The sequence below is a fragment of the Mobula hypostoma genome, chromosome 18, assembly GCF_963921235.1.
Source record: "Mobula hypostoma chromosome 18, sMobHyp1.1, whole genome shotgun sequence".
NCBI classification, from domain to species: domain Eukaryota; kingdom Metazoa; phylum Chordata; class Chondrichthyes; order Myliobatiformes; family Myliobatidae; genus Mobula; species Mobula hypostoma.
The window spans coordinates 32147810-32170569 of NC_086114.1; the positions used below are offsets into that span (position 1 = coordinate 32147810).

At 38.6% G+C, this 22760-nt stretch overlaps 1 protein-coding gene across 4 annotated transcripts in view; it reads right to left on the bottom strand.

The window, feature by feature from the left end:
- The window catches only part of mapk8b (mitogen-activated protein kinase 8b), a 142565-nt gene that overhangs the window by 12935 nt on the left and 106870 nt on the right, over window positions 1–22760 (bottom strand). For 3 of the 4 annotated variants that reach the window (XM_063070668.1, XM_063070666.1, XM_063070669.1), the window contains 5 exons: window positions 21566–21637; window positions 19888–20070; window positions 17452–17576; window positions 5237–5300; window positions 4217–4294 (listed from right to left, as the gene is read on the bottom strand). In XM_063070668.1, coding sequence (XP_062926738.1) covers window positions 4217–4294; window positions 5237–5300; window positions 17452–17576; window positions 19888–20070; window positions 21566–21637 — 522 coding nt within the window. Of the gene's footprint in view, window positions 1–4216; window positions 4295–5236; window positions 5301–17451; window positions 17577–19887; window positions 20071–21565; window positions 21638–22349; window positions 22422–22760 lie in introns of all 4 variants that reach the window. The other variant, XM_063070667.1, reaches the window with a different exon arrangement.

Here is a 22760-nt window from a genome sequence, read left to right on the forward strand (position 1 = left end):
GATTGAAACTAACATCCCCACCTCTCTGGCAATCAACACTGGCACACCACAGGGATGTCGCTAAGCTCACTGCTCTATTCTCTCTCCATCCATGACTGTGTGGCAAGGCACAACTCAAATGCCATCCATATGAAATCCCCTTTTTTGTTTCTCTAAAAACCTGGCTTGTTAGCTCCTTACTAAGAGCTACTGAACTCAGCGGTGAGAAAACCACCTTGCTTGAACTCCGTACATCTAGGGTTTGTATGACTTGGGTTCCACCAAACTGGGAAGCTGGAATGTTCTGGCCACCCGAACCCCGATCTGAGCGAATACTGTGTAAAATCTGCCCACATGCAATATCCATCAGCAAGAAATAACAGATCGCACACTGCATACAATTATAAAGGTGTATTTATGAATGTCAGCTTAATCAACAGTTATTAAAGAAAAAAAGAAAGGCCCATTATAATTAAATCAGTCAAATATGTACAAGGTAGGAGCTCATATTTTCCAAAATCTGGAAGTATTCTTTTACTCAAGGTGCTGACACACATTTACTGATCACTGGGAGACCTTCCCATCTTGGACTCCATCAAATCACGCATTCTAGTTGGATTGAATCCTACGGCTGATTCTGTCAATCTCTTTCTCTCTCCATCTTCAGATGAAAAAGACCTTGGCCTCCACCAGTGTCTGTCACAAAACCTCTCCACCCAGCTTTCTCTAGGACTTACTCTCAATTCCACCATCTGGATTGGGGGACCCATCATTCCCAAATGGAACATTATCTTTACTGATGTGCAATCAGCAGAGCATTGTGCTTTTACAGAAAACTATTAAATAAAATACCCTACAGCATTAATAATAGTTTTAACCAGGGCATTACAGATAAATTAGCTGATTATACAACCATTGTTGGCAGAATTTCAGATGGTGACGAGAGGGCGTACAGGAGTGAGATATACTAGCTAGTTGAGTGGTGTCGCACTCAACATCAGTAAGACCAAATAAATGATCATGGACTTCAGAAAGGGTAAGATGAGGGAACATGCACCAGTCCTCATAGAAGAATCGGAAGTGGAGAGGGTGAGCAATTTCAAGTACTTGGGTGTTAATATCTCTGAGGACCTAACTTGGTCCCAACATATTGATGCAGCTACTAAAAAGGCAGGACAGTGGCTTTATATCATTAGAAGTTTCAAGAGATTTGGTACGTCATCTAAAACACTCACAATTTTCTACAGATGTAGATGCATCACCGTCTGGTATAGGGGAGGGCTGTAACTCCACAGGATCGAAGTAAGCTCCATCATGGGCACTAGCCTCCATAGTATCCAAGACATCTTCAAGGAGCGTTGCCTCAAAAAGGCAGCGTCCATCACTAAGGACCCCACAACCCAGGACATGCCTTCTTCTCATTGATACAATCAGGAAGAAGGTACAGAAGCCTGAAGGCACAAACTCAATGTTTCAGGAACAGCTTCTTCCCCTTTGCCATCTGATTTTAACTGACATGTGGCTGTTGTGTTTTACTATTTATTGTTATGTTTATTATTTAGTGTTGCATTTGTTATGTTATGATTGCACTGCCCCTGAGAAACACTGTCTCATTCTGCCCTGCAGAGCTGATGTACAATTAGAATGACAATAAAGTTTTTTTGAATCTTTGATTTCTGAATGGACATTGAATCAATGAATGCTACCTCCCCACTTTTATATCTGTTTTTGCACTACTCATGTAATTTAACTGTTTCTGTATTGCATGACATTCAGAACCAATTTAGTTAGCAAGGCCTCAAAGAAATTGTCAAATTATTTCAACGTAGAATTCATTTCAGAGTTATAAATGAAATCTTATTTTCAATTTGAAATATCGATTATTTATAAAGGTGTGCTCACATAAAACGTCAGAGAACATTGACAAGGTGGTTATTATGTCTATTTCTGAACTTAAATACAAAAAATCTTATTTTATTTACTACCTCAGAATGAATAGATTGTGGGAAACTATTGTTTACAATAGCCAAATAATCTAAGTAATGTTTAAGCAAACAGTATTTACCCAAAAATGCACTGAGAAATTAATTTAGTGCAGACACTTAACACATAAACTTCACTTTTATTAAATTTCTGTATTTTATCCTCTATCACCAAAATATTGTCGCTATTTATCTGCAATGATTCTAAAACCTGCACTTTCGCCAGCAGCTCATTAACAAAGCCAGAGGTATCAATCCAATGTATGGAATGAACTGAATAATTTCTAACCCTTGGATTATAAAGAGTAGAATAATATTACAGCTCCTAGATCATAGCAAACCAGGCACAATAGTGGAAATTGTAGTGAACTTTAGTGAGAGACCATAAAGCAGCAGGATAAAGCTCACATACTGTCTCAGCAGAGCCGTTTTATTCCTCGTGCTTCAATTTAATAACTATTCACCAAACTCATCAACACATCAAAGAATAACTTAGATGTTAAAATCAGCATCACTGATAACTGGCAGGTGTGCTTGTCAGAAAATCACGCTGAAACTTCATTACTTAGCAATGATTTGTGAACATTAGATTTAGAATAGCAGGGAGCCAAATAGACAATGCTATTTCTGATACATTTCAAATATCCCATCTGAACCAATAACCTGAGCAAGGCTATTATTTTGCTTTTTGGATCCAAAACAGAGGAGTTCTTTATATGCTCCTTTCTACAGTTAACAGCTGTGGACTGGGGCTTACCAGACTTCAACAATGCATCTCTGGTGCAGGAAACTGAATTTTAATAGGGAATAGAATCATGTCCGATTACCCCAAGATATCTCCACCCAAAAACCTAGAGACATCAACACAGAATGTGGGAAAATGTGATGTGATTTCACTTGAGTATTTCACATGAAAAGGAAAACATTTCTAGACTTTTTATAACACCCTGCTCACTTGCTTTGCCCTGATGATATTGTGGTTGGGAATGCTGAAAGAAATTAGTTTTAATGGGAAAATTAGTGGAATTGTGTATATATTTGTATCAAGAGCACATTGAACAGAGCCCTGTTCTGGGGCACTGAACAGAAAAACAGACAGGAACTTTCAATTCAAGCTGTTCAGTAGGCATCGATTCCTCTTTGGCAGAAGGAAGTCACCTGCTTCAAGGATTAGAACCACCTCATCTTTACCTGGAAGGTCACAGAGAAAAATGTTAATTTCCATGATTCATCTTTGTAGTGTTCCTGAGCACTTTTGCTTTAAGGTTTGATGCAGAATGACTTAATGCTAGTTCCAACAGAATCTCCACACCAGTTAACTAATCCCAAGATGGGTTAAGAACATATTTGTTCCTATGTAGGTTAGTTTAGATTTGCTAGTATCAGATAAACTTTCCTTGCGTGTACAGTAGGTCACTGCAGAACAAAATTCAGTGCTTTGAGATCAGTGGCACAACAATGGCTGTCTTGAACTTGAATGCATACTTCCTAGGAATAACTATTCACACTACTGCTAACTCAGTAAAAATGTCCATAAGTTAAATGGATAAGCAAGACCAAATGGATTCCAGACTGAATGTAATGTCAGTGCTGAATTATTTGGCTAAGACAGTAACACTATAAATTGACACTTCAGCAAAGCATCTTCGTCTAATCAACCAGGTATGAAATATTCCAAATGAAAATACAAAAACTACAGCTTCTGAAAATCTGAAATAAAAACAGAAAATACTGGAAGAACTCAAGTCAGGCAGCATTTGTGAAAGAGAAACAATCTGCGACCCTTTGTAAAATAGTCTTTGCTGCAATAATATCCTTTTCCAGCAGATGGCAGTACTGCATCATGTAGTTTATTGAACGGGACACTGGTGTTCCTATTGCTCCTTCCTGCAGCAAGTGACCTCTACTTAAAAGTAACAGGTCAAACACAGATGGTTATTAGGTTACAAGAGAAAAAATAATGTTCATTTGTTGAAAGCTAAAGAGCCTTAGACAATTATTGTTTCAAACTGGACCTAGTGTATTCCACAACACCAGGATGTTGGAAAAAAATTCTGACATTCAACTCACTCTAATACTAATCACGTCTTGCTCAAATTTCAAATAAAGATACTGATATATGTGGCATTTACTTCAGCTGAACTGAGGTAGCTTTTTTTTGAGAGAAATTCCATTAGTAAACAAGAACTCAACTTTAATCTAATGTGTGTCTGTCTGTGTGTGTGTTGTATTAAAATATTTTTGCAATAACTAACCTAAAGAAGGTGGTTGTCCTCTTATAACACCATTCTTCATTCTTTCTTCCCACTCCAGGACTTCCTTGTATATCAACTCTGTATATAACAATCAGAATAATTAATGATTGAACACCTAACCACTAAAATACAATATCCATTATATCTGCATAGTCTTGAAATTAACAAGGGTTTACTGCTCATCTTGAAACTAACCATCCTGAACTAGGTACTGTGTACTCATTGCATTCTGCATTGAATTTGTTGCTTTTGCAAAATCTATATTAAAAAGCCACTTACATGTTAGAATTAATTTGACATTTTCCAACCACTGACTGCAAAACTGACCTACATCAGCCACCACAGGGCCCATAAATTCATCACCACACAGGGCAGTAAATTTGCAGTTAGTGGGTCACCAGTGAAATAAAGCATGGAGGTTTATCCAACCTTCATGGTTAATCTATATACAGGACTGTTTGGTGTCATGAGGAAAAGGCCCGCCAGTCAAATTGTCAGTGGTATGGGTTGGTGCTTGGGTGAAGAGATGATGGGAGCTGTGAACCAGGGCTTGGGGGAAAAGAGAGGCATTGTTAAGATAAGAGTTGGTATTGGAGGACTGGCACTTTGAGAAGACCGGGGAAAGGGAGGTGGGAGGGGGTGCATTCAGGTGGAAGAGGAAGGGTTACCCCAAGCACTGAAAGGAAGGAGGGTAGGATTGGTAAAGGAATGAATTACCAGACTAATTTAACAGAGAGTAATGTCTATAATTGTGAAAAATATCCAGTCTTTGTAGAAATAGTCCTGAAAAATCAGTGGTGCTTTTGTGAAGCTCTAAACCAGTCGCCAAATGGCTTACTCCATACACTTCCTTTGGTCCACACCCTCATTATACCAGGAATTTCCCCTTATGTACCCACCAGATGCAACACTATTATAAATATCATTGTGTGCACAGATTGTTTTGTAAAAACACCTGTGCATGAATATCCCAAACATGTAGCAAGTCTCCAAACCTGCTTGCAGGCCACATCACATTACCTTTCCATTCATCTATAGTATGATCCCGCTCATCTAACTGCTTGTCATATATCTTGGGTGGAGGCTGGAAAAACAAATTGAGATCTCATTAAACAAATTCTTGATCGATGGAGAACAGCATACACATGCTGACAGAAAAAAAATGTAACGGCCGGCTCACTTAATGTCTGAACAATGTCTTATCTGAAAGCACATTTTAAATCCAAGGTTCAGAATTATCTCCAACATTCAAGACTAAAAAATAGTGGCTATAGTTCAACAGAGCACAAACAGATTATGCTTGCAGTTCAGGAGAACATCAACACTTGAAGGGCAAGAGGCAAATGCTAAAGGGTACCCCAGTGGCTGTCCCCCTTAACAATAAACACTCCTGTTTGAGTACTGTTGGGGGAGCCGGCCTACCTGGGGGAAGCAACAGCAGCAGTGCCTCTGGCCCTGTAGCTGAGATGGGTAGGGAAAGGAAGAGAATGGCAGTAGTGATAGGGGACTCGACAGTTAGGGGGTCAGACAGGCGATTCTGTGAACACAGGAAAGAAACACGGTTGGTAGTTTGCCTCCCAGGTGCCAGGTTCTAAGATGTTTCTGATCGCGTCCAGGATATCTTGAAGTGGGAAGGAGAACAGCCAGAAGTCTGGGTACATATTGGTATCAAGGACATAAGTAGGAAAAGGGAGGAGGTCCTGAAAACAAGACTACAGGGAGTTTTTACGCAGAGAGTGGTGAGTGCGTGGAATGGGCTGCCGGCAGTGGTGGTGGAGGCGGGAACGATAGGGTCTTTTAAATGACTCCTGGATGCGTACATGGAGCTTAGAAAAATAGGGGACTATGGGTGTAAGCCTAGGTAGTTCTAAGGTAAGAACATGTTCAGCACAGCTTTGTGGCTAAAGGTTATCCACTTTGGTGGCAAGAACAGGAAGGCAGATTACTATCTGAATGGTGTCAAGTTAGGAAAAGGGGAAGTACAATGAGATCTGGGTGTCCTTGTTCATCAGTCTTTGAAAGTAAGCATACAGGTACAGCAGGCAGTGAAAAAAGCTAATGGCATGTTGGCCTTCATAACAAGGGGAGATGAGTATAGGAGCAAAGAGGTCCTTCTGCAGTTGTACAAGGCCCTGGTGAGACCCCACCTGGAGTATTGTGTGCAGTTTTGGTCTCCAAATTTGAGGAAGGACATTCTTGCTATGGAGGGAGTACAGCGTAGGTTCACTGGGTTAATTCCAGGGATGGCAGGAATGTCATACATTGAAAGATTGGAGCGACTGGGCTTGTATACACTGGAACTTAGAAGGATGAAAGGGGATCTGATTGAAACATATAAATTATTAAGGGATTGGACACGCTAGAGGCAGGAAACTTGTTCCCAATGTTGGGGGAGTCCGGAACCAGAGGCCACAGTTTAAGAATAAGGGGTACACCATTTAGAATGGAGTTGAGGAAAAACTTTTTCACAGAGAGGGTTGTGGATCTATGGAATGCTCTCCTAAGAAGGCAGTGGAGGCCAATTCTCTGGATTCTTTCAAGAAAGAATTAGATAGAGCTCAAAGATAGTGGAGTGAAGGGATATGGGGAGAAGGCAGGACAGGGTACTGATTGTAGGTGATCAGCCATGATCACAGTGAATGGTGGTGCAGGCTCGAAGGGCCGAATGGCCTACTCCTGCACCTATTGTCTATTGTCTAAAGGGCCTGTATTGTGCTGTAGGTTTTCTATGTTTCTATGAAGGAGTGGGCAAATACACACCAGATGTAGCAGGATGTGGACAAAAGGCAGATGGTCTCAACAATGAGGGGTAGGGAAAGGAGAAGGTACAGTGAGACCCAAGTGTCTTTGTACATCAATCTTAGGAAATAAGCATGAATGTGCAGAAAACAGTTTATGTGACAAATGATGCACTGGCTTTCAAAGTAAGAGGAACTGCATACAGCAGCAAGACAGTTTGCTGCAATTGTACTGAGCCTGGGTGAAACAATAATGAGTATTCTGTGCACTTTTGTTCTCTTATCCAAAGAAGAATATTCTTGATATGGAGGGAGTGTAGAGCTAAGGTTCACCAGGATCGTAGGACTGACATTATAGAGAGGGACCTGGATTACTGGGGTTACATTTGCTATAGTTTAATAGAACAAAGGGGACCTCATTGAAACATATAAAGTTCCTGGGCTTGACAAGAACATTTCCAGTGGTGGGGAAATCCAGAGGCTTAAGGATACAAGTTAGGTCATTTGGGACTGAGATGGGAAGCTCCTTTACCCATATGTTGTGTTCTCCAATAACAAAAGCAGTTTTGAAGCTAAGTTATTAAATTTATTCAAGGAGGAGTTAGATACAGTACTACCAGGTAAAGAAGGCAAGGGGCATAAAACACAAAATCACGGAATGAATTAGGTGGTAAGCCATGAACATACCAAACAACTGAATATCATCAGTGGGCTAAGTGGCCTATTTCTACTCCTAATTACCATTTCTATATCACCATTTTCAACTGAAAACAGGTTGGTTGACCTGAGGCTTGTAATTGGGATCCCCTCTGACTGGTAGCTGTGTGGTGGTTTTGGTTACTTGTGCGCTTGCTGTGTTCATGCGACTTCACATGGCCTCCAAGGCTAAGCCTAACTTCTAACCACTTAATTGATAAATCAGCACAAAACCAGTCAACTTGTCCCTGAAACTTCTTTTAACAGGACAACGGAGCACAGCTCACATGCAATCAGGTTCCTGTAAGAAATATCTACAGCATTAAACCATATTCTATTTCTGGTTCCAGAAACAAGGGAATACTCTGCAGAAATTCTACTTCTTCCTGTTCCAAATCCATTCACTTTTATTGACTTCATGTTGGAATGCTCAACACATTTGACTAGAAATATGATAAGCAGCAAATGTTCTTTCCCGTAATGCAAGTAGGAGGGAAGATCATTCTTATGAAGAATACATTTGTTTGAGGCAAATCACGCCATTCCAGAGAGACAGCCAAATTCTTTCAGTTGTAAGTAACACTTAAGTCAAAGAAACATTCTGCATGTCTGATCCACTACTAGCAATATCATTCACAGTGGAAAGGTATTGCAGAAATTAACATGTGTCCTGAGGTTTGCCCATCTCTGACCACTCAGAATATAAGCAGTTTTTAAGGGCACTGCAAACTAGAATTTCCTGAGCAGGTCTTAGCCCAACACTGAGAAACAGAAGTACAGTCTTAAAATCACATCCCTCATGCCCTCGAGTGTATTTTCTCACTGCATTAAGCCAAGTTCCTCCCCAAAGCATTCAACCCATGAGCAATCACCCTGAGGTTCTTACCTGGTGACCCAACTCACCTCCATCCTCTTCATCCACCCCCGCCATCCCATTCCCCAAAATAATCTGACCCTCTGGCCCAATCATACCAACCTCTCAAATTTCTAACCATCAACCCATTATTTGCACGAGATCCCTCAGACACCCTATACTCTAACCTCAATCGACACCAGACCCAATCCAATGGCCTCATTCCAACTACTGGACCCCAGTTTAAGACCAAATTTCATTCCCGAACTTACTTGCCATTTTCCTTCTTACAATACACAGATAAGGAATGTCACACATGGGAAGGAAGGCAAACAGAAGTAATTCAGTAGCATTATCGACATGCAGCATTGCGACATATTAACACACCTTAAAACCGTAAGACATAGGAGCAGAATTAAGCCATTCAGCCCATTGAATCTGCTCTACCATTCCATCATGGCTGATCCCACTCAATCCCATACACTTGCATTCTTGCCAAATCCTTTGATGCCCTGACCGATCAGGAAACGATCAACCTCTACCTTAAATATACCTAAGGACTCTACCTTAAATATACCCACGGCCTCCACTACAGTTTATGACAAAGCATTTCACAGATTCACCACTCTCTGGCTAAAAACAATTCCTCTTTACTTCTGTTCTAAAAGGCCTCCACACAATTTTGAGGCTGAGCCCTCTAGTTCTGGATACCACCACTTTAGGAACATCAACCTCATCCAGTTCTTCCAAAATTCGGTAAGTTTCAATGAGATCTCCCCCACATTCTTCTAATTTCCAGTGGGTAGAGGCCCAAAACTGCCAAATACTCCACATATGTTAACTCCTTCATTCCCGGAATCATTCTTGTGAACCTCCTCTGGACTCTCTCCAATGTCAACAATCCATTCTGAGATAAGGGGCCCAAAACTGTTGATTAATACTCCAATTGTGGGCTGACTAGTGTCTTATAAAGCCACAGCATTACCTCCCTGCTTTTATATTCTATTCCCCTTGAAATAAATGGCAACATTGCATTTGACTTCTTTACCATAGACTCAACATGTAAATTAACCTTCTGGGAATCCTGCAAAAGGACTCCCAAGTCCCTCTGCACCGCTGATGTTTGAACCTTCTCCCCATTTAGATAATAGTCCGCACTATTGTTCCTTTTATCAAACTGCATTATCATACATATCCCAACACTGTATTCCATCTGCCACTTTTTGCCCATTCTTCCAATTTGTCCAAGTCTTACCCAGCTTCCTCAACACTGCCTAACCCTCCACCTATCGTTGTATCATCCCCAATCTTTGCCACAAAGCAATCAATTCCATTATCCAAGTCATTGACAAACACGGTGAAAAGTAGTGGTCCCAATACTGGCGCTTGAGCAACACCACTGGCAGCCAACCAGAAAAGGCCCTCTTTACTCCCACTGGTTACCTCTTGCCTGTCAGCCATTCCTCTATCCCATGCCGTACCTTCCCTGTAACACTATAGGGTTTAACTTGTTAAGCAGCCTCATGCAAGACACCTTAGCAAATGCCTGTGGGCACTGAGGAATTTCTAGGCCACTTAGTTTCATTGACCAACAGATGACAATCCATATTTCTAGAACAACATAACTGTAAATATTAAACCAGTGGTTAATTAAACCATCATTGTTATGGCAAGTTTGACAATGAAGCTGCATACCACATAACATACATGGTATCCCACCACTAAAACTATTACAGTTCCACTGCTCTTTCATACCTCAAAATGTATTGCAACTAATAAACAAAACTTTAGATGGAAACTAAATTACTAACTTAACTGCCAAGTTTATTAATTTATATGCAGCAAAGAGTGGGTAGTTAATTTGGTTTACTCTGGCTGTACTTTTATATTCTGAGGCAGGAATGCTAGCACTGACCCCACAAAATAGAAATTAATGTTGGATATTTGATGCTAGGTCTCCTAAACTTTCAGTCAGCTCAGGAAATATACAAGAACATTCTAGTACCTGAATCCTGTGCGAAATTTGTTCTTCACTAAGGTAGAAACTCCCTACCCCATTGAAGCAATCATGTAGCAAAAAAAAAGGAAATCTACACTGTCTATACTAATATGCCATTAAATCAGTGTTTCTTTCCACAGAAAAGGTGATACTAAACAGCAGTGGGTAAACTATGAGTAATGTACCACATTACTTTGCAAAACTAATTGCTATAAAGTCGATCTGCGTAGCAACATAAGATCATGATACAACAGTTAATCACGACTAAGAAAACATGCTCAGAGTTCTGAACAATGTGAACTGAAAATTATCATAAGGAACAAGAGTTTTATTCATAGAACATAAAAATTTACAGCACATTACAGGCCCTTCAGCCCACAATGTTGTACCGACTCACTAACTAAATTTTTTAATGCTCTCCCAGCAGCTTGTAAATGGGCAATTATGAACATATTGGAGACATTAGATGAAAACATTTCTTAACACTAAATAAAGAAAAAGATAGGAGGTAGGGAAGAAATCAAGAAAAAAGACAAATCTGCTAAGGTAAACCAGTTAGAGAGGATATATAACCTACTTGTGGTCTTGAGATGTTCTTAGGCCTGTCCTGTGCCTACTCAGATCTCGTGTATGAGGAAATTTATTTTCTGTTGAAAAGTATTTTTTTGGGGGGGACTTCCGGGTCATCAAGGGAATGGCAGCGTAAGGAAAAGGTCTCTCGACAAAAAAGAAGGTAAACTGCCCCAAAATCGAATTTAGACAAATACTTAATATTGCATAACTATATTAATAAAAGGGGCAAGGATGATGTCTAAGAACAAGAATAAAAAGTCCGCTTCGAAGACTGATAAACATAAAGAGATGCAGCAAGGCGACGGGCCTAGCTCCCCCACGGCAAGCCAGGACGGAGATAATGAGGGGGAATCGGTGACTCTGTCTTTGATTCTTGGCAAGATTCGCGAGTTCCGACAAGATAACAGCAAACAGCTGGAAGATATTAAAGGAGAAATAGTAAAAACTAATTCGCGGATAGATGAAGCCAAAGCGAGGATTGTTGGAATTGAAGAGAAGCTACAAAACGCCGAGGAAGTGATAGCAGAAATGCTGAAGCTACAAGACCAGCTCCAGTGGAAACTAATAGATCAAGAAGGCCGCTCGAGAAGGGAAAATGTGAGGATCTACGGAGTTCCCGAAGGAACCGAAGGTAAACCCGGATTGATGATTCCCTTTGTGGAGAAGCTGCTTAGAGAGAACCTTGATATACCGGCCGCAAAAGACCTACAGATAGAAAGGGCTCACCGCGCGTTGGCACCACAGCCTCCGGCAGGCGCCCAGCCCAGATCGATTCTGATCAGATTTCTCAGTTACAGAACGAAGGAAGAGGTGCTTAAAAGAGCATGGCAAAAGAAAGGTTTCATGTGGAACAACTGCAAAATCAGTTTAGACCACGACTACGCACCGGGGATTCTTGCCAGACGGAAGGAATATACGGAAACACGGAGAGTCCTGAAGGAAAACAACATCAGATTCCAGACCCTGTATCCAGCTCGGCTGAGAGTCTTTTACGACGAAGGGACAAAAACTTACGCTACGGTGGAGGAGGCAACGTTGGACCTGGCGGACCGGGGAGTACCTATTAAAGTTATCACCCAACCGGAGTCGCTACTGGAGAGGATTTGGCAGAAGTCGTGGCAGTTAGTGGGGCGAGGACGCTCCACTCGAACCAGAGTGTCAAACTACAAGGAAAAGCTGCAAATATTCAGACGCGAATGTACAGAGAATACAGATTAATTAAGAGAAATGACTGAAAAGAGTAAATCGGACTTAAAAGTAAAATGAAAACTGGTAACTGAAAATAAACTAGGCGGAATAACTTGAATGATAGCAATATGGTCGAGACATAAATAGGAGAAAATTCTCTATGATTATTCAAACTGCTGAGGGCCCTCTAACACAGGGTGAAGATAGAGGTTATCCCTCTGAACTGAGGCGGGTCGGTGCTCAGGCCTCACTGTGGGAAGTCGGGAAAAATTTTCAAATGTTATACGTTCAGAAATGTCTAGGGTGTGGTTATATGTCTTGGTTTACTGTTGAGAAGGGATTGCTTACTGTTTGGTTAGAAAAGGAGAGTGCTTTTTTTCTACTAGAGAAAAATGCAAACTGAATTGGTAAAAATAATTTCCTATAATGTTAATGGGGTTTTGAATCCAATTAAAAGAAATAAGATTATGTCTAAATTGAAAAAAGAGAGGGCACAAATAGCTTTCCTCCAGGAAACACATATGAGCCAATCTGAACATGGAAAATTAAAAAGAATGGGCTTTAAGCATGTATTTTATTCATCATATAAATTGAGTCACAAAAGAGGGGTAGCTACTTTAATATCAAGTACTCTTAATTATGAACATATTTCAGAGATTAGAGACAAAGAAGGACGGTTTGTAAAAATCACAGGAAGAATAGAAGGTACAGAAATAACATTGCTGAATGTTTATGCTCCTCCAGGTAGTGAATGGTCATTTTATAGACACATTTTTGACCTAATGGTCAGTTCTCGAGGGGTAGTAATTTGTGGAGGGGATTTTAATATTAGATTAAATCCTATATTAGATTCTTCAAGAATAGTTACTCAGAATAAACCTCTGACTCGGAAAGTGAATTCATTGATGGAGGAGTTGGGAATTATAGATGTCTGGAGGGAATTACACCCTACTAGTAAAGATTATACATATTACTCTTTCCCTCATTCAGCCTATTCAAGGATAGACTATTTCTTTATCTTTAATACAGATGGACTCAGGATAAAAAACTGTAATATTGCAACAATTGATCTGTCGGATCATAGCCCAGTCTCTATGTCTCTAATCCTGGAAAGGAAAATGAGGAAAACACTATGGAGGCTAAACTCACATATACTCAATAACCCGAAAGTAATGGAGAGATTAAGGGGAGAAATCAAAGAATATCTAGACCTTAATGATACGGGAGAAACATCACCAGTGATTTTATGGGATACATTGAAAGCTGTACTGAGAGGGAAAATTATTTCCATTACTACTCACATGAAAAAAATTAATGCACAAAAATTAGCAGACCTTCAAGGAAAAATAAAACAACTTCAAGTTGTAGATAGCAACAAAAGTAATTCAAATCGAAAACAGGAAATTAGGAAATTGCAAAGTGAAATTGATGATATTTATACGTTGGAAACTCAAAGAAATTTTCTTTACCTGAGACAAAAGAATTATGAAGTAGGAGGTAAATCAGCTAGATTATTAGCATATAAATTACGAAAACAACAAGCAGACAATACAATTCATAAAATAAAGAATCCAAAGACAAAGCTTGTGGAGAGTACAATAGGGAAAATTCAAGAGAGTTTTGAAACATATTATCGAGAGCTGTACTCCCAACCCCGGGCCCCCAATGAGCCCTATATAGACAGTGTATTGAATTTTTTAGATCTACCTAAACTTACAGATTTACAAAATGAAAGTTTATTAGAACCAGTAACTGTCAAAGAACTGAACGTGGCCATCTCTAGGTTAAAGGCTGGAAAGTCCCCGGGTTCTGATGGGTTTACCTCAGAGTGGTACAAGTCCCTGAAGACACAGTTAGCCCCATTACTACTTAACACCTTTAATTGGATCTTGCAGAGAGGAGAAACTCCACCTTCCTGGAGAGAAGCGATTATTTCAGTTATTCCTAAAGAGGGTAAAACTAGAATGTGGCAATTATCGGCCAATTAGTGTTCTTAATTTAGATTACAAACTATTTACATCTATATTAGCGCGCAGATTGGAAAAGCTTTTACCTGGCCTAATCCATTTAGACCAGACTGGATTTATTCAACAAAGACAAACACAGGACAACATAAGGAGAACTCTGCACATATTAGAACAGGTTAATAAGAAGAGACAGAGACAATGGTAGTAGGATTGGACGCTGAGAAAGCTTTTGATTCGGTTCGTTGGGCATTCCTATACAGAGTGTTAAGAAGATTCGGCTTTCAAGAAAGGTTTATTAAAGTAATTCAGACTCTATATGACAGCCCTATAGCCCGAATTAAGATAAATGGGGACCTCTCTGACTCCTTCATTTTAGAGAGAGGCACTAGACAGGGATGCCCAATTTCTCCTCTCCTTTTTGCGCTATATATTGAACCACTTGCCCAACTAATAAGACAGAGCGAAATCGTAAAAGGTATCAAGGTGGCAGGGATTGAACAGAAAGTGGCGCTATTCGCAGATGATGTTTTGGTCTATCTGAGTGAACCAGAAAAATCATTTATAGGATTGTTTACACTGTTGGATGACTTTGGGAAAATATCAGGTTATAAAATAAATGTAAAGAAAACGCAGGTTATGTCTCTAAATTATACACCATCCAAAAAATTGCAGGATACATACGATCTTAAGTGGGAAGCTAAATCATTAAAATATTTAGGAATAACCCTGCCGAAGGATCTTTCAACACTGTCACAGGTAAATTATGGGCCATTAATCTCAGAGATAAAAGCAGATATGCATAGATGGAATCTTATCCCCTTTTTAAGTTTAAATTCAAGGATAAATACTATAAAAATGAATATTCTTCCTCGGTTATTATATCTTTTCCGTACTTTACCAGTGGAGGTGGATGATAATCAATTCAGGGAATGGGACAAATGGATTTCCCGCTTCATTTGGCAAGGAAGGAAACCTAGAATTCGATATAACACCTTACAGTTAGGGAAGGAAGGAGGAGGTATGGTTCTTCCTTGCCTGAGAAATTATTTTTATGCCTCACAGATAACCCCTCTGTTATATTGGTGTAATAGGGAATATAAGGCTAGATGGAAGGAAATAGAATTTGGATTAGTTGACAGTTTTCCTCTTCAGGCCTCAATAGCTGACAAAGGATTGATGGCCCAGTTGAAAAAATTTAATAATGCTTGGATAAATCTTACATTAAAAGTATGGCAGAAGGTGGTTAATTCATGTGGAATTAATAACATGTTAAAACTCTTTAGATGGTGTGCATATGATACCGAATTCCTTCCCAACAGAGGAGATAAAAGATTTGAGGTATGGATAAAGAAAGGTCTTACAACCTACCTCTCATTTATAGATAAAAGAGTATTACAAAGTTTCCAAATCCTGCAGGACAAACATGGCCTAGAACATAATGACTTTTATAGGTACCCTCAAATACGAAACTATGTTAACCAGAGTTGTAGATATACAGACCTATCAACAGTAGAATTAGAATTTTTCAAGATTCTGAATTCGGCTTGCAGTTCAATACCTAGTAAATCAGTTTCTCGCCTATATAATGCACTCTCCCATGCTAAAAATGTAAATACACTGTATATTAAAGAGAAGTGGGAGAAAGAAGCGGGGTTGGTACTTTCAGAGGAGGCTTGGGGGAAAATCTGCAGCTTTCAATGGTCCTCGACTAATTCTTTGACTTGGAGAGAACATTGTTGGAAAAACATTATAAGATACTTCAAGACCCCATATCAGGAAAAATATAAAGATACAAATGTGATGTGTTGGAGAAGGTGCGGCTCTAAGGAGGCAAATCATTTTCATATTTTCTGGGATTGCCCTAAATTAAGTCTATTTTGGGAAGGTATTCATAGAACATTAGTTAAGGTACTTAGGTCCCAGATACCTCTGAACTTTGAGACGCTCTATTTGGGGCATGTATTGTTCCTTGAACAGAAGGAAGATATAAAGTTGCTGCAGGCCCTCTTAGCGGCAAGTAAGAAATCAATCATTAGAAAATGGCTAAATCCAATACCACCTACATTAGAAGATTGGTACGAAATTATCTTGGAAATATTTAAAATGGAAAAGTTGACTTACTCCCTGAGAACTCAAAAAGAAACATTTTATCAAATCTGGAATAAATGGATTGAATATATAACCCCAATGCGAGCAGACTTTAGATGACTCTCCTAATGATTTATATTGCTCTTCTCATCAACACAGTAATATTGCTAACGTAAGCACCCCTAGTCTAAATGTTTGTTTTTTTTTGGAAAATAGAGAATTAACACAAGTAAAGGGAAAGATTTGGGAAAGGGATAAAAAAAATGAAAAAATTAAGTAAATAAGTACATAGGGATTGGATAATTATGTCTGCGGGCAGGAACAAGCACGAACAAATTGGGATATAAACACCTACAATGGTTGGTATATAGGCTTGTATGCAACATTTTGGACCAGTGGAAATGGTCCAGAAGGGTTGTATGGAAACTATTATTACCATTTTTCTTAACAACTAATTTCATTACTTAGCCTAATAGGTTAGATTTACCACAGTACATAATTATCTATTTAAATGTTTATTTTCCTTTTATATCATCTCAATGTGTACTTAAGAATGTATAAATAATTGTAGTTTTATACATATAAAAAAATGGAAAAGGTTATATGTGTGAAAAAAGTACATGATAATTGTGAATTCCTTATCCAAATAAAAATAAAATAAAAAAAAAGTATTTTTTTAATTCACCGTGCAAACATTTTAGAAATGATGTTTGAACTGTTTACTTCATGCTTGAAGGTATGTTTTATATGCATATTGGATAATGTCTGTTCAAGTTAACACTGCGTGAAAGCTCAATACCCAAGAGGACCACAACCTTGTCATGGTTTGGAGGCCTGCGTGCCTCAATGACCCTGAGAGCTATGCTGGATGGAGTCAGGGCCTTGTGCTTTGGCCCTTGGTAGGTCACCCACGCCAAACAGGTCAAAGGGTAGTGGCCAGACCAAGAGTGGCCCACCGGTCTTCCAGGCTAACAACCTGACTGGTCAAAATAAATTGTAACAGAAACAATATAGAATCCTTCTATATCTGTGTGCAGAAGTACGGACAGACAAGAGATGGAGGACCTTCATTGCTGCCCTAAATGCCAGCGACCGTAACAGGCATTAAGTAAGTAAGAAGGCTCAATACTTACAGCTTCTACTTCCGCAGGATCATACCAAACATTAATGTAAGGATGCTGCAGTGCGTCATCCACTGAAATCCTCTTCGATGCATCTATTACAAGCATTTTACACAACAAGTCTCTGGCTTGACTTGCTGTAACAAAGAATGGAAGCCTCTAGTTAAGCATTGCTAATTGTCAAATTGAATATCTGTAAACATTATATAAATGTTACAATAAGCACAATAAAAAGTGATTTTGTGAGTCAATGAGGCACAAAGGAATCCAAAGTAAACATCTTTAGTTGATGATTCTGAGGTAAGAGATTAATTAAATTTGGCTGTAGATCATACATTAAAAAATTGATGTGTAACTTTATTCCTTTAATACGGAATAAATCAAGTTGCTCTATAAACTCTTCTCAGTCTTCCAGCCGGGTACAGGTATCAATTATAACCAGCATTTCGATGATAAACTCTGCCATCTTCATGATGAAGGTGGTAGAATTTGTCATCAAAACGCAAGTTGTAATCGATACCCGTACCTGACTTGAAGCCAGAGAAGAATTTATTTGTTATATACACTGGAAAAGCACTAGATCCCTTTTTTTTTAAAGTTGCTTTAATTTAGTGACTTCCACAAATTAGAAAGCAGCCAATATGCTTAATAACAGGGAATGTACATCAAAACAAGGCAGGCAATAGGCATAAAGCAAATCAACTCTAGGTCATTGGAAGAAATTTACTTTGAAAAGCTCCTCTAGTTTCTAAGATGCTTACATGCTGGAGTAAAAACAGTGCAATCTTTCAAAGAACAGATTATACAACAAAGTCTGAGTCACAGCTTAAACGCACGATGTTCTGAGAGATGACTGTGCCCACTGAGCCAAGGCTGATATCAATTAAGACAGTAGGAATTTCAGTCAACAAGCCAAATCAGAACATATTTGATCATTGGCTGTATGGATAATGTACATGAAATGGAAAGAATGAACTAGCAGATCGATTGTTTGAAGGGCCAATATGGTTATAATGAGCTCAGTCTGCTGCTCTGCTGGAAGCTATCAGATTGATTCAGCATCACACAGAATTCTTGCAACAAATACTTTACACCAAGCTGCTCTTATTTAAATACAAGATGCTTCATTTTACAGATTATCAAAACTGTAAATATAATACATTTGTTCTTTACCTAATCAGATAGCTGTTAGTTGCTAATACATCCAGCAAACATACAACTTTATGTTATTCAATCTCGTATTACAAATCATGGCCAGATACGTTCAGCAAACGTACACGGTTCTATGTAAACTAAAAATGACTGCAATTCCCATTCGAAGGGTACATGGGCAATTCATTGTTAATGCTGAACTCTTAAACAGGATGTAATAACTGTTTGTGGGATACAAACACAGTTCTTCTTTTAGACACCTATGTAACAATGCCATTGTTAAAAAGAAATCATCTAAACAGCGAGATGTCTAACCTGCTTCTGATTCTGTACTCAAAAGGAGTGTGACTGGGAGAAATAGACATTAGCAAGTTTTAGACTGCAGACAAATTCAAACACCTCTGTCAGACAGCTTCATGTTCTAATGGCTGGACATCATAATTTCTATACAAGATAATAAGGAGGGAAGACAAAATGAATAAAGGGGAAGGTCATATCAAACAAATGACCATGGAGAACATGGGAAGTTTGCAAGGGGTCATACACAAAATATCTGAAATGGCTACAGTACTAACTTCTGACTAAAAACCATCTAAGGATAAATGATTAATGCGTTCAGTATAAACTGTTGCTTGCAGGGGAAATACAACAGGATTGATAACCTGTGTAGAGAGAGGAGTTATGGAGGAAATACAACGTACAGTTGTTCTGCAGTTGAGTTGTGCTTCTCTGTTAGCCTTAACAGTTTTTCCCCACCCACATGGATTCATGCTGAACTGAGTATCTCACCGAGAAGCTACCTATAAATGAAAGGCCCCAAGACTTAATTGATTCCAGAAGCTTCAACCATAGAAACAGCAAGTGATAACAACTCATCAACCTGATGGTTCAGTATCTTACATTTTCAATAGCACAAAGGCACCCTGGTGGCTCAATAATAAATCAGTCTCAAAACCATCCACCATGAGATGAGAAAACCATCAAATACGGTTACCTCTCAGTTGAAAAAGGAAGTGTGAATAAGTTGAACTCCAGAAAGTTCAGGGACTGTAACTGCAGCATTAACTATTCTACCAGTTGGCTACTGAACCCATGAGTGAAGAAGCCAATGAGTAAAAGAAAACAACAATTCTAAAAGCCTTTCGTTCAAAAAGCATCTTCTGAAGGGCATCTATTAGGGTAACTTTAAGTGCAGTACTATCATAAGCTGCAAAACAACATTCCTTATTCATATAAACACTATATAAAAAGTATTAAAATGGCATTTGAGTCAGTAGAAACTGTACCTTTCCATACCTTTCAGTTTATTGTGCTCAGAGTCCGCAGGGAAGAGAACATCTGGAAAGAGTTTCTCAAAACTGTAGCCTGTATACTTGGGCCTGTTCTCAACATACGTCCTAACTGTTGGTTGTAACTTCTTCATGAACTCAGAGGCCGGTGTTCCTAATTGCTCAATCACTTTGTTCCACTGATCAATGTCTAGAGTTAGCAGCTGAGAAAAATATTGCAGATGCGGCACACAAAAAAACAGCTAAGCTGTTTCATCAACTTTAGAATTATCACTTTGAAGTCATTTGGGTAATACTTATTCATTCAAAGCAGTGAAATATAATTTGGAACCATAAATTTAAACAAAACTCTAAGATTACTCTTTCAAGATTTGTGAAATGATTATAAAATCTCTTTAAAAGCTGGAAATTATTTTACAAACAAGTTGGAAGCTTCCAAAGTTTATTATCTACACCTCAGTAAGTTATGGGCATGACAGTGAATCAAATGTATTTCAAAACAATCCACTTAAATTTGTCAAAGGAGACACTGTAGTTTTAAACATGGGTTTGTCAGAGATTCCCAACTAAATTATAGCCACGCTTAAATCAGGTGAGTATTTAGGGGATGACAAAAAAGCCCAAGGCAGGGTGACAAACAATGCTGGAATAAAGATATAGTGTGGCAATATTTTAAAATCACTACAGGCAGTTTAAATTAAGCATGCTTCTTTACATTGTAAAATGAGAATAACCATATATATTTTAGTGCCTTTGTTTAGCTAAAGACACTTACTAATATCGTTAAGTCAAGAACTATTTTCCATTTTCTGAATTACTAACTTCTGTTTGAGGGGAACGAAACATTCAATTGCATTTAACCGCAGAGGTCAAGTATATTAAATACCAACAAAAATTTGAAAAAATACAAGGCAGAGTCTGATATGAAATACAGATCCAGAGTCTGTATAGAATTTGCACATTATAATTACAGATGTTTGTACATGGGATCCCAGCTGGGTTAGACATAAAGCTAGTCGATCGATTTCAAAGGTCATAGATTAGAAAACCTTGTTCATTGTCTACATGTAAAAATAAAAAAACTTGTGCCTGTGATACATTGAGCACTCAATACAAACAGGTCTCAATACTTCATGTTAGCTGAGCACCAATGGAAGCACATTTTAAAGATCAAGGTTTGACACACATCAAGGTAAAGAGAGAAAAGAAAAACCACAAAATGGTCAATTTCATCTTGGTGGACATGTTTCATAGTCTTATAAATGTCTTACACCAAAATAGCTATAGGGGCTGCTCTGTAGTCTGTCAATTGACACTGCCAAAAATACTGTGGAGAATTTGGCTCCACATGCAACAGTTTGCAACAAAGTGGCTAAAACCAGGCCAACAAGTTTTCAGAGAAAGCATGGACGTAACCCCATGTCCTGTTATTCTCTATAGTTTTGTACTGGAATTTCAATGCTAAACCTGCATTTAAATATCTTCATTGTATCAACAGAAATACATGATGAAATAATGACACATGCAAGGGAAATCAGATAATGCTCTAAAATGCGCTATTAAATTGCTTTAACCATGCAACACCCTAAGACAGGAAGGAAGAAACATGACTTGCAAACACATGGGATTCTGGATTACTAAACTGAACCTTTGCACACAATGCTTAAGGTCAAAGGGAAGGATACGGTCTGTACCAGGGAACAACACACCACCTCTGATCATTTCTCCCATGATGCACCCAACTGACCAGATATCAACTGAAAACAAAATGCAATGACATGAAATTAACATGCAGAAACTGGATTCAACTAAAAAAAAGAGATCAAACAGACAAATAAGGACAAGTTGCAATCTGACCAAAATACTGAGAAATGCTGGAGAAAGAGGTTGTTTGTGTCTGGCTCCTGGACAGCAATTAATTATAGGATTTACTCAAATGTTGTTTAAAGTTGGATATTTCCCCCATTCTATTACCATCTATGTACCTTTTACCCATGGTGATATTTGGAATGTTCTATTTCAACCTGGCCATAAAACTGCAATCTGTGGTGCTTATAGTCAATGAACTCAGAACTAAACATCACTAAAGAGTTAAATTTAATATCAAAATAGCCAATAACAGAATTATTATCTATGAAACTACACGGGCCAGACACAGACATATAAGCAATGCAGGGTCACAGGTATACAGTCACAACAGATTTAGCATAGATGGTCAGTACATACAAACTAAAAAAAAAACAAAATAACCAGCAGAGACTGTATGTCCCATCGCCAGATGCAGCCTCCCTAAAGAGAAATTTGCAAAGAATAGCTGAATCCTAACTGAGTTAATTTATAATCATGGCAGGGAAAACAATTTTAAAACTGTTTTGAAAAAAAAAATTGCATCAATTATCCAGGGCTTTATTTTGAAATGGCAAAATTAAATTGCCTTTACAGAACCACTGCAATCAGCATTAAGGATACAGTCCCTTCCTGGAAAGAGGATTTTGTGACGCACCATTTCTCCCATTATGCACCCAACAGACCATAAATCCACTACAAGTTTACATCATAAAAAAAGGGCAAGTTATTTTGTTGAAGCAGATGCTACCAAAATTACCATTTATAATTGAAACACAAGTCTTACATATATTAAGTGTGTCGGACACCCACAAAACAATACATAGCTGGAAAATCATGACGTTAATGTAGCTCCCAACTCTGCCCCACCCACCTCTACGTATAACAAATGCAGTTATGACGTGATGGAGCACATTTATAGTAGCACATAGAGATGGATTAATAAAAAGAAAGCACATCTATATTCAGTATATCCAATTCAACGTTATCATAAATGCAAATTAATTTGACATACTGCATCCTTCAATCCACAGA